The 11868-nt window shown below is 51.5% G+C and overlaps 3 protein-coding genes across 3 annotated transcripts; 2 read left to right on the forward strand and 1 right to left on the reverse strand.

Moving 5' to 3' along the window:
- The first annotated feature begins 11 nt into the window (after positions 1-11).
- Positions 12-4368, forward strand: CSUI_010668 (trna pseudouridine synthase b). Its single transcript, XM_068070770.1, has 6 exons — positions 12-1238; positions 1805-1913; positions 2504-2859; positions 3276-3383; positions 3782-3877; positions 4130-4368. Exons 2-6 carry the CDS (start codon positions 1850-1852, stop codon positions 4229-4231), a joined length of 726 nt encoding a protein of 241 aa, XP_067917252.1. The 5' UTR covers positions 12-1238; positions 1805-1849; the 3' UTR covers positions 4232-4368.
- Positions 4369-4470: 102 nt separating this feature from the next.
- Positions 4471-8022, reverse strand: CSUI_010669 (uncharacterized protein). Its single transcript, XM_068070771.1, has one exon. The coding sequence runs from the start codon at positions 6852-6854 to the stop codon at positions 5541-5543; it is 1314 nt and encodes a 437-aa protein (XP_067917253.1). The 5' UTR covers positions 6855-8022; the 3' UTR covers positions 4471-5540.
- Positions 7973-11527, forward strand: CSUI_010670 (phosphotransferase enzyme family protein). The gene is made up of 2 exons (XM_068070772.1): positions 7973-9949; positions 10605-11527. The coding sequence occupies exons 1-2, from the start codon at positions 9034-9036 to the stop codon at positions 10766-10768; spliced, it is 1080 nt and encodes a 359-aa protein (XP_067917254.1). The 5' UTR covers positions 7973-9033; the 3' UTR covers positions 10769-11527.
- The last annotated feature ends 341 nt before the right edge of the window (positions 11528-11868 follow it).

The following is an 11868-nucleotide window of genomic DNA, read 5'->3' on the forward strand; positions in this document are numbered from 1 at the left end:
GGGGGGGGAAATAGTACATCTCAATCGTGTGTCAGCTTTAGCACAGACGTGCGTGGTCGTGGCCTGTGTACGGAACCACCTCAGCCAGAGTCCTCGAAAGACCGGGTGGATGAGGTGGAAGTTGTAGAGAGACTGCAGCTTTTTCAGTTGGTTTACGGAAAAGCACATCTTTAGAAGCACTAGGTGGTCGGTGAGAGGATACAGGCATATAGTGAATGATTTCGGTTTCTAACTGACAACGCTCGTGATCAAAATGCAGTGAGATTTTTGTTGCGACCCGTCACCTGCTTACCTTCTCGTAAGTCCCTTATATACGTCTCGGCTGATCAGCCATTAGACACGGACAGTTTGGTTTAGCGAGGGCGTGCCTCAAGTCAAAATTCAGTATGCATGACTACGGGTTGTGATGCTTACGTGGACCTACGTAGACGCAGTCCGATCAACGGCATGCCCTGTTAGCAGGTCCAGCCTCAGCATAGGAAACCAGGCTTATTCTTGCTACGGTTGATAGCTACGCTACCCACGGTCAGTGGGGAGTGGAGTCCAGAGGAGGAGGGAGTCCAGGCATCCGACGATGGTGGAAACGTAGCGCTTTTTTCGAACACCGGCTAGGTGTTTTTTTCTCGTGCGTGCTCGCGAACACATGAGCGTGTTGCGATCAACGTGGAATGGGCAAAGGTGTAGAGCTTTCTAGGAGTCTGAACTCTGGTGACTGACTCTCCGGCCCGGAGCGTGAGATTTGAGAGACGCAGGGACAGCAAACACTATTGCTGATGCTTGCACGCGCGGAGTTCCCGAAATGTTTTTTCCAGCTGTCTCGGCGGTGGATAGATGAAGTCCGAACATGTTGGCTGGTGTCGTACCTGCTGAGGCGCCTCGACGCGTGCTTCATTCAACAGGAACTCGCGATGTCTTGCGTATGCGCGTCCAGTGACAAAGACGCAACTACCTAACCGACACTGCATTCACGGAGCGCACACCCCGTGCGACATTGTCTTGCGTCTCAAAGCAAAGACCGAGTTTCCCGCAATAATGCTCGTGGAGACATCAGGAGACTTAGACGAAGAGGTTTTCTCTGGAAGATAAAGGGGACAGGCGGAAGCCGGCATGAGGATGAAAGGAGCATCCAAGAGAAAAATGGGTCTACGAAAACGCTTCTTTTTCCTGTGGTAACAGGCACCAAGACCTACAGAGCTGTCGTTGAGCTGGGCAGTACCACGGACACGCTCGACGCTGAGGTGGGTAGTAGAGGGCAGCAAAACAGTAGGTGCCAGCGTCACCAAATATGTGTGAAGCTAAGGCCTTGTTACTCACTATAAAGTGTGCGGCGTTTATCAAGATTGAAGACGTCCCGGGCGCTCCGTCGGATCGCCCCCCGGCTGCACGTCGGTGCTGTCTCGACATGGAAGCGAGGTGTTGCTGTGATACATCGTCACGAGCTGTGTTTCGAAACTCTCTGGATGCACATGGGAGGAAGAAGATTGTATGCCTGACTGTAGCGGCCAAGTTACTTACAAGCCCACATCAAAGAAGCTTTCTCTCCAAGAAGCAGTAGCTGTTTCAGGGTGTAGTTTCCAACAAGACAGCTGGGGGACGTCAGATCAGTTCTGAAAGTAAAGCCGCTGCTTGTCGGGGAGGCGTAAGGCCTAGTGATCACTCTAGCACAAACAACTGTTGACCGCGTGCGCTCGTTGTTTTTGTAAAAGTGTCAGGGCAGCAGGCGCCTGTAGAGAAGACTGGCGTTGTGTGGCCGCGCGAAAGGGATTGGGACTCTGGGACTCCTTACCTCTGCTACTGTCTTCAGGGCCAGGTGATCGAGAAGCAAGAATGGCGGCACGTCACGCGACCAATGCTTCTTGACGTCTTAGCCTCTTTCCTTGGCAAGCAGCTTCAACGGCCACCCGTCTTTTCAGGTGAGTTCCTATTTTCCCGGCGGTACAAAAAGACGTAGTTACGGGACTTGGCCCTCCCTGGTTGTCCCTGCTCCGCTATGAGTGGTTATAGTCGCGGCCCCGTAGCCCTCACGCTTCAATTTCCTCAGGGAGCGGTTTGCCATCCATGCTTATCCTTTTTACGTCTATTCACATGTAAGGCATCGTCTGCGGTGTTTCGTCGAGGGTGCACCTGTGTCAGTATCTGCTCTCGTATTCTCTCTCAGTACGGAAAACTTCAGCCTCCGTTAGCATTTGAGCAACGTTCATAAAGTTCAGATAGGCCTGAGCATCTGAGGGTCCCAGCCTCGATTACTTCAAGCCGGCCTTGCGAGCAGATACTCTTGGCCCGCCTCGTATGAGTGGCGACTGGAGTTCCTTTGCCTTAGAGACCTGGAATGCTACTCGCGACGACATTGGGTCGTGTGTAAGTGCTTCTGCCCCTACATTGAAGAACGTCCTTGCGTATGCGCCTGGACCGGTAGCTTCCCGTACAAGTTGCTTTTTGATTCTGCTTACGAGTAGATGCAGAGCCCATCTGTTTTGATTTCACGTCTCTTCAATTTGTCCAGCCAAGCGAGTTGACGGAGTTCGCATGTACGATCTGGCGAGAGCTGTCCAGGGACGCCCCCTTGATCTCCAAACTCCAGGAGTTAAGGAGTTATCTCCCCTTCTCAAGCGGGTTATTACGCGAGAGAGTCGCACAGTTTCTAGCCAGCTCGGGACACAAGGTCAGGAAGAAGACAGCTATACAGTCCCCCTTTTTGCCGGGAGAGAGCTTTCGAATGATGCTCTGCCGACATTTCAGCACGGGCTACAGCAGGGGTGTAGACTTCAGAGGGAGCTTTTCGAGAAGCTCAGGGCACTGAACAAGCCTTGTGAGATCGAGATTTTCGGTCTGAACTTGGTCGATCCAGACTTGTTCCAGGTGGGTTGCAGACAGGAGGACATTTGCGCTCTACGTTGTAGAACGCACCTCATTGGTACAGGTGGCTCAAACAAAGGAGAGTTTAATTTTTTCCTGCTTCGCTGACTCACCACCACCTCTTCTTTCAGCGTCATAGTGTCGAGCCTGCTTCTACATGCACGCATTCGTAACAGATTAAGATATGAAGATACTTTCAGGGGTGGAGCTTGAATTTGCTTCGCTGTGGCATTGTTCTGCTTCGACACGAGAGAGCCGATGTAAACTGTTCTGCTGCGCCAGTCCTTCGCGGGCCTCAACCATTGGACCGAGTTAAAAAACACCGGTCGCTGGCGGCTCTTCCTGATTTCTTGAACTGGTTAGATGAGACGGCGCAGCTAATTCTCTGTCCCGACTGATGTGTACCTGTTTCCGTTCAGCTTCCCTTCTTTTCCATCGAAGTGACATGTTCAAAAGGGACCTACATTCGCCAACTGGCCGCCGACATCGCCGCTCGGTGTGGGACAGTCGGCCACTTGACGGAGCTGGTGTGTCAAAACAGAGCACACACAGACCCGCAGAAGGTTCACTTTGAACGTCCTTGCGGACGTTGTTCGCTGTCACTTCACAGCCTCAGGATGGGGGCGCCTTTAGTCTTTCAGCTGGATCGGTGTAAACACATCATTCGACGGCCCAGCAGAGTTTTGAGTGGAACATTGTTCGTATTCCCTCGGTGGAGATGCCGGTGTTGCTAACTGCCAAGTCGCCCGAAGGTGCGAAGTCTTTGTAGCATCACAGAATGAGACCTGACTGCCAGTTTTCCATTTATATGAACATCAGCTTCAGGAATTTCTTCAGTGTGCATTCGGGCAAGCATAAGCAACAAAAGTGTATAGTCAGGGTTGCTGTCATCTGAGTGCGTTGCCCCCAACTGTCCTGAATGCAGACACGCATCCGACAAGGCCCTTTTGGAATTAATGACTGCGTCAAGCTCGCGGACCTGACAGTCGAACGCCTCCGGCGCCACATCCTGCCCATGCAGGTAAAAGTGTAGGCTGCTATTAAGGTTTCATGCGACGTTGTCCGTCCGCGAGCGGTGGCTTGCCAGGAAGGTGCTGCGAGTTTACAGTAACGTAGGGGTGGATTTTGCCTTCTCTGCAGAGCTTTCACTCTGGAAGGTGGAGGGGCGCACCTGGAAGTCCAGAGGACCGCAGCACCGCTGCCACACATAGCTGAGTGTCGTATCGCGGTGCCTGTCGGTGTTCGTGGTTGCCTGTTCTTTCTTTGTCTTTAGGTCGTCAACAGATTGCTTCCGGCGCGCGCAAACCCGAAAGATACGCAGCTTAACGTGGCACACCCAATCGGTGGCGAGGACCTAACAACTGAAACGGTCTAGAGAGGGGGGCCGGCCGCATGGTTACACCAGGTCCGAGGCCTTCATCCGGAGCGGGTTCCTCTCGACCGTGCGCTGCCGGCAGAGTCTTCGGGTCTGTTGTAGCCAGCTCCGCAGAGTAGACCGAAGATGTGTAGGGTCAGTGGGTTGTCAAAATTCTGCTTGCCAGAGTGTAATCTCTTCGTTCCAGGTGCACAATGACACGTGTGCAGATACCGGCTAGTAAGAAGACATGCGAACTTGCCTCTGTCGGCTCTGCAGGACCGCCGAACGATGTTCGACGTCGGGTGTAGCCGATCGCGTGGCAGGCACTGCACGAGTGCATCCGCGGTTGACCTTAGGACCGTACAGAGTTTCGCGATCAGACTGGGAGATGCGACGTGCTCACCTGGACCCTCGCTGAACTAGTCGGACGACGCACGAGCGAACGCAGCCGCTGGCTAGCTCAGGGTCACGCAGCGTGGTGCGTTGCCCGGACCAGCCACTAGCTGGCCTCATCAACGAAGTAAACTCGCGTACTCGCCCGTATTCTAGACACTTCACTACGCCCGACAGCCGGTCGGTAGGCTGCTTTCCTGGTAGTCTATCGTTGCCCCTGGTTTGAGCTCCTGTTTGTGCTGTTGAATACGTCTCATACGTCTCCGCCACGTAAGGAAGCGCGAAAACCGGTTTGAAAGAGTGTGCCCAGTAGTCCAGACTACTCAGATAATTCCATGGTCGGTAGCCAGAGAGCGGGCAGCAGAGACGACAGTTCCCCTGATACGTCGGTCACTCCTGCGGAGAATCCACACTTGCTGATGACTACCGAATCGGAACCAGTGTCAGACACCTGAGCAGAATACAACCCGGACGCTCTTTCCACGCGGAGCTTTCAGCTTCTGAACGGAGTCTACGGCTGTACCGCTCCCACCGGAACGAATTGACATCCGGAGTGCCGCTTAAAGACCTCTGGTGTGCGCGAGTGCGGTGTTCCGCCTCTCCAAGTCGTAGTACAAAGCCGAGTTTTCGAAGCAAGATGAGACGGGCAGGCCCTCTTTCCGTGTACCCTTGAAGCGACACACCGGTGCAACGGTTTGCTATTTCAAAAATTTCTCTCTGTGAACTCCCTGCACAACGGAAGTAAGGCAATCACCGCCGCGACAGGTGGAACCCAGCCCTTCTAGTGATAATCCTGGAAAGGAACAAACCCATCGTCTTTGCGCACGAACACTTCGTAGGAAGACAAGCGGAAAAAGCAAACACTCTTCGTACTTACTGCCTCTAGCCATGACACGTGAGGTGAGGAACGAGAGGTCCCGGGGTTTTCGGGTCTTCACCTTGTGTACTTGTTAATTAGTTGCGCTCGGTATTGCGGATCAAAGTAGGCCCTACAGCTGACTTCAGCTACGTAGACAGCCAGATGTCTGGGGGCCTGTCTGAGTGTCAGAAGCCCTGGGATCTGTTGGGAGCCTCGCAGCTGCCGAGAATCTTTCTGCACTAAGATTGCGGCGCTCGAGGCAGCCCTTGCAACAAATGCCTCAGCTTCCTCGAGAAGCGACACCGGCTCTGATGTCCGCTGTTGCTGTGGTACGTGAAACACCGGTCTAGTTGTGGAGCAACCAAATGTGTTCACACACCAGTACGGGCAGCTATCTTCCTCTGGTGTAGAACAAGAATACCTAGCTGCTGGTGGACCTAGCGGCAGGCTGCTGCCGTGAACTGATTCGTCACCTTTGTTCGCTACGGTGTTACTCGTACTTGCAATAGCCGAGTCTACCTGCGTACTACCAGAACCGCATGATTTGTGTCTCGGCGAGCTAACAAACGCCAGACACAAACTCGCCCCACTAAGTGCGACGCACTCCCCCGGCTCGGCGGAGTTTGGGGAAGATTCGACTGGCTGTCCGAGAGACTCTTCGTCGCTTATTCCATTACTTGCCGATTCTTCCTGTTGGATGGAACATGCCAGAGAAACGGACTCCGTGACGACCTTCTTAGCCGTTTGCTTTACCAAAGCGAAATCAGACTGCTGTGAATGTCCTCTTTCTAAGTCTAAGTCATCTCTCTTCACGCCGCTACTTTCTTTCCTTTCCGTCCTCTCTTTTCCTTTGTCCTCCCTATCTATAGCAGCTATCTGGCTGTGGTCCCCCTCCCCGCTTGCTCTTCTCGTTACCGTGTTCTTCGTGTCTACCTTTCGTATCGAAGCAGCAGCGGTAGCTAGTGCAACGTCTCTCACATACAGTCGACGAGCCAGTAGCCCTAGCTCTTCTACATTCGTCTCTACAACCCCAGCCAGATGAGATGAACGGATGAATGGCTCAGCTAGATCATGCCCGGTGTGAGGGAGCTGAGAACTCCGGCGTGAGCCTCCTGGAAAGTCCTCTTTGGATGTTTCCCTTACAGAGGTTGAGAAGCTCTTCTCCTCTTGGAGAAGATGACGAACAAGAAAGGGCGCTTGGTCTCGCGAAAACCCGGAGAAGCTAGAAGATTCAGGACTGGAGCCAAGTGAAGAAGAGGAAGAGGGCGAAGGAAGAGCACATGAACTTTGATTATGGTAATCGATGAAATCGTAACTATATGCTAGTAGCTGTTCTTCAGCTTGCTCTTCGGCAAGAATCTCCCCGTATACGGACGCAGACACCAGCATTGCGATATTCCCAGTATCACAGGAAATCGCGCGAAACAGGTGACCGCAGCTTCGTACCACCGAGAATATATAGACAGACAGATAAATAGCCGGACAGAGAAACCCTGCACAGGCGGTAAACGGCAGCACACTGCGCGCGTGCAAGTGTGTTGCTGTTCACCGGTACCCGCAAGTATACCTCTTTAATATACCCCACAGCAGTGCTGTCACGCATCCTCTCTGTTAGCGCAGCAGCCTAACTTATACTGCTCTCTACGCGACTCTCCCCGGCGAGGGATTTGCCACCGCATCCAGGAGGGAGGCGAGACACTGTCAAAAAAAGAGAAGCGGCTTCTTGGAAGTGAAAAAAAAGACTTCGCTGGTGTTCCTACTTCAGTTCACAACATTATTTCTAAGAGAATGAGAAGGGTAAACGGGCACAACACTGGAACAAACCAGAAGGAAACAAACCTCAAGATGAGATCATTCGCTTCCGCATGCAAGGAACCTGGGACCGGCCATGAGTAGAGGATAAGCCCAAGGGCGTAACCAACGTGAGCATCCTGTTGAAAAATGCGTAACACTTTCACATTGTTCCTGAGCAACCCCAGAAAACGCGTGGTCGTCTGCTGCCAACTCACGAGGCCGCATCCGACGAGAGACGGGGAAACAACGTTTGCACTCGCTAACCACGTCAGACAGACTCCCCTGTCAGACATGCGTGGACACAAGAGAGCAAACAGAGCGGAAAAGAAAGAGGTACTTAAGTCGTCGTGAAAAAGTCACAGAAGTTGTAATGACACGGTCCGCCACGAGCGGGGGGCGCAGAACACAAGGGGAGGTACGACACGGCACGTTCGTGGCTACCTACATTTTGCCCTGTTCCTCTTGACCAAAAAGCTGATGAGAGGAGGCACTTAGCTGGTAAGAGGGCGATACTGGGTGGGCAGGAAAACCAAAGTCCTGCTCCGACCGTTTACGAAAAGAAAAGTTGATCCCCCCGCCCTCCCTGCACCCCGCTACCCCTTGTACCCCTCTCGACGGCTTGAGGTGTTTCGCTTCTTTCTTGGTGGGAGTGAGGTAGGAATGGAGGAAGAGGGTACGCAGATAGCCACCCGGCTCCAAAAGAGATTCCCAAGTGACTTCTTACGAAGATACGTGGAGCAACGGTTTTCCCATAGAAGAGTTGAGTTCAGCGATGTGCATAAAAGTGCCAGAAGAGTGGCGCCGCCAGAGAATTTTTCGGCAGATGCTTCCGTCTGCATGCGTAGCTGATGTCTTCTGGCCCTTCCCAAATCTGTGCTGACTTTCGGTTCTCCAGCAACTCAGTCACTTTTCATCTGTCTGGAGTGATGTGTAGTATTTCCTCTGGACTTGCACTCTTGTCAACGCATGTAATCAATCTGCGGACCGTTATTGACGTTGTGCCTTCCTGACTTTTTTCGGTCCGCCCGCTGTCTGCGTCGCTTTTGTGCCGGCCGCCTATCGTCCTTGCTTCCAAGATGAGGTTGTTGGGGAGTAAGTAGGGCGTCCTCCTTCTTGTCTTCACGTTCTCATGTCTTGTGAGGCTCGTCGCCTGCATCTATTCGCCTTTCCTCCTCTACCTACCCTGTTTCGCGGCCGGTGTCGGCGCTGGAACGTGCGTCGAGGCCTCGGGAAAACGGCCAGGAAAACCATCTGTCCAGAAAGATGGAAAGAAAGCGTCAGTAAAGGATTCTCCCCGGATGTGATTTGGAAGTCTACTTCGGACATCCTGGCTCTTCTTTCTTTGCGGGATGCGTTTGTTTTTATGAAGAGGGAGGCCGAAAGAGGAAAATGCGTCTCTTTTTCCGCCCCTCTTTCTTCTTGAGTCTACTTGTCCCGCCCGGTACACAGTTCAGGGTAGTGTGAGCATCTCCCTAACCTGCGGCCGCTTTGTCTTCCTGTCTCCACCAAAGCTCCGCCACTATTTCTCTGTCTCTTCGCACATTGCTTATAGGGCCCAACGGTTCTCTCCGCGTCGGATTTCGTGGTGTCTGCTTTGCTTCTCCACAAATTGTGTGTAGTAACGGTAGACACTGCCTTGGTCTCTACTTTCATCTATTTTGCCTTCTCTCTCATGCCTCTCTCGTGTTGTTCCTCTCCGTGCGGATCTCCTCGGTGTGTTAATTCTTAAGTCTTTTGGAGTTCTCCATTCCAATCCTTATCGCTCCTCATCACCATGCACAGCCGCCCTCAGCCTCCCCTTTTGCCCGCTGTTTCCAATGGTAGCAGCGAGCCTGACGAGCATGCTGTCTCCCTGCCAGGTTTCTCGCAGAACGACGATGGAACCAACTTTCTTCGTAGACAAGATTGCGGGGTTACGTCGTCAGCCCCTTCCCCTGAAGAGGCTGATGAGACCTCATCATCATTAGCTTCGTCTCTCCTTTCTACGTCTTCTACTGTTCTCGCAGGAGATAGATATGGAGAGGGAGGTGTGTCTTCCGATCGGAAGCATCGTGATATTTCTCGTTTGTCTCCTTCTATCCCGTGTTGCGGAAACAGAATTGTCCTCAATACGTCTTCACCATGTCCTCGTAGTACATCTCCTATAACTCACAATGAAGAAGATGTGCTTGTCTCAGCTGCTATTCAATTCGAGATCTCCCGTGAGACCCGTATGGCCGCGGCTCTGATGATAGCGAATAGAGATCATCTACATAAAAGGAAAAAAGATAGTACTGCTCTTTCATGTGCCAACGAAGCAGCTGCGTCTACAGATGCACATACAAGTCAGTCTCAGGTTACACGAGTATCTCCTTCTTCGGCCTCTGTCTCTACACCCTCGGGGCAGTCCGTCACTACCTCCTCCTCCTCGCAGAAGACAAAGACAGAAGATTGTTGTCCCTCTTCACCTTCAACCGCAGGCGAAGAAGACGAAGATGTAGAGCACCTCATTCTTAGAGCAAAAGACCTCGCATGCAGACTAGCTCCTCGATATCTTGGTCTAGTAAATGATGGGGGCAGCTCAGCTGCCCACCATAAAACCTCGCAAGAATGCCTCGGTGCTGCCTTTGTTACTATGGGATCCACTAATCGCATGGTCCGTGTGTGGAATCGCTCTGACTCTCGGAAGGCTTGTGCTATCAAGTTCTTCGGTAAGATACAAAGAGTTCTGTACAGGCCCAAGAGGGTGTGAACAAGAGGAGAAGGCGGAGGGAAGAAGTCACATACGACATATATATATATATATGTCCGGGGATAGGCCTTTATGTTTGACTTTTTCCTGTGCCTTACAAGGGTAACGCTAAGTCGGTGAGATGTTGTGTTATTATGGTGACCAGCAGCACGAAGTAGAATCCGTTGAGAAGCGAACTGAATACTTCGGAGTCGTTTTCCGTACCTTTCCGTGGAGGCAGATACGCGTGAGCTGATGCGTTATCGTCCCCGAAGAGGAATATATGATAAAGATAAAAGGAACGTTCGTAGCTACCGGGGAAAAGACGGATCATCAGTGTGTATCTCGTGCTGTTATGTTTCGACTTGGCTGACACGACAAAGATAGACAACGTGCAGCCTTCGGCTGTGGTAGACAGAAACTGGCATATTCTTTATCTTGTTGATGAATATAGTGGGTGGGCGTGGGCAGGAATCCCCTGTAACAAAGGTCTACAGAGGCTCTCTCTCTCTGTCCACTCGTCTGCTTTTCCACGCCCAGCAGTGGTAGACGGGAAAGGGCACTTCCTCCGAATTCACTTCACTGGTCTATCGCCTCTTGTTGGTTTTTCTCTGCGGAATGAAATTAACGAACAGGAGAGACTACAGGCCAGTACATCAGTCGAGAGAAAGAGAAGTGTATTCTTCGCCTCCTTGCTGCCAATAAACTTGGGAAGGACGTTCTTGCGACATTCGAGGTAGGCAGGATAGATCTAATCTTCCCTGGCTTTTTCATAGTGCTGCACGTGCGGGGGGTGTAGAGCTCCTCCGAGGAAACTTCAGCCGCTTCCAGAGGATTCGTGTTAGACTAGGAATCAACTCTATTATATGTATGGATGTATATCTATATCATACGGCGCGGACTTTAGAAACAGCAAGTTCTCTTCAGAGTTTCAATGTGAATAGCTATAGTAAGAGCAGTAGGCTCATCATTTGCGTCCGAAATATGGCGCAGACATTCCCCCCGCAGAAAACGCTTATCTCGACGGTCTGGCTCTGAGAGACGATGGGGTAGATGAACTTGAGAGTAATTTTCGTCGTCCCCGGTAATAACTCTCTCAGTCGTGATGCAAGCAACAGGCTGCGTTCACCCCGGTGTCCCCGGAGAATTGTGTCCGGTAGAGAATCTTTTTCAGTGCACCAGTTTCTCTCGTCGCGCATCTGTACACATGAGTGTCTTGCTTTGGCTCAAGTTGCATGCTGTAGGCCCGCCCCAGTAGCTACTCAAGCCACCATCGCGACAGGATCTCTTTGTATAGAGCACATCTCTCAGAATAATCTAGAGAAAGAGAGAGAGCTCATTTTCATGTAGGGGGGGGGTGGAGGAGTGGAGTGTTTCAAAGGAGAGTCTTCGTTCAGGACCTTCCCCGACTCACTTACTTTGGACCTGTCCTGGTGTAGCTATTTCAGGTGGCAGCCGAAGCGAAAAGCACGTGTGGCGGGGCATGCATGCGCCTTCTTGTATGTTTGCGTGTGATTGATAGATGTGTCACGTTGTTTCTGTTGATTTGTCTCCTGCTGTTTTCTGTTGGGGGGGGGGGAATGTCTCACGCTTCATCAATCATTCATGCGAGGTATCAAAAGAAAAGAAAAAAAAAAGAAATTCATTCATCATGCAAGATATGCTTGCATGCATGCAATCGGAGAGACACTCGACTTCTCCTACTACTAGTACTACTCTCCTTATAAGTCGTACGTATGTATCTATAGTATCTACATATATCATATTCACAGACCTCTTTTTTTGCCCCAAGCAGGAGTGATGGATACTATCTATCTTTAATCTATCTATCTTTAATCTATCTATCTATCTATCTTTAATCTATCTATCTATCTATCTTTAATCTATCTATCTATCTAA

This window comes from Cystoisospora suis (genome assembly GCF_002600585.1).
Source record: "Cystoisospora suis strain Wien I chromosome Unknown contig_7954, whole genome shotgun sequence".
Classification (NCBI taxonomy): domain Eukaryota; phylum Apicomplexa; class Conoidasida; order Eucoccidiorida; family Sarcocystidae; genus Cystoisospora; species Cystoisospora suis.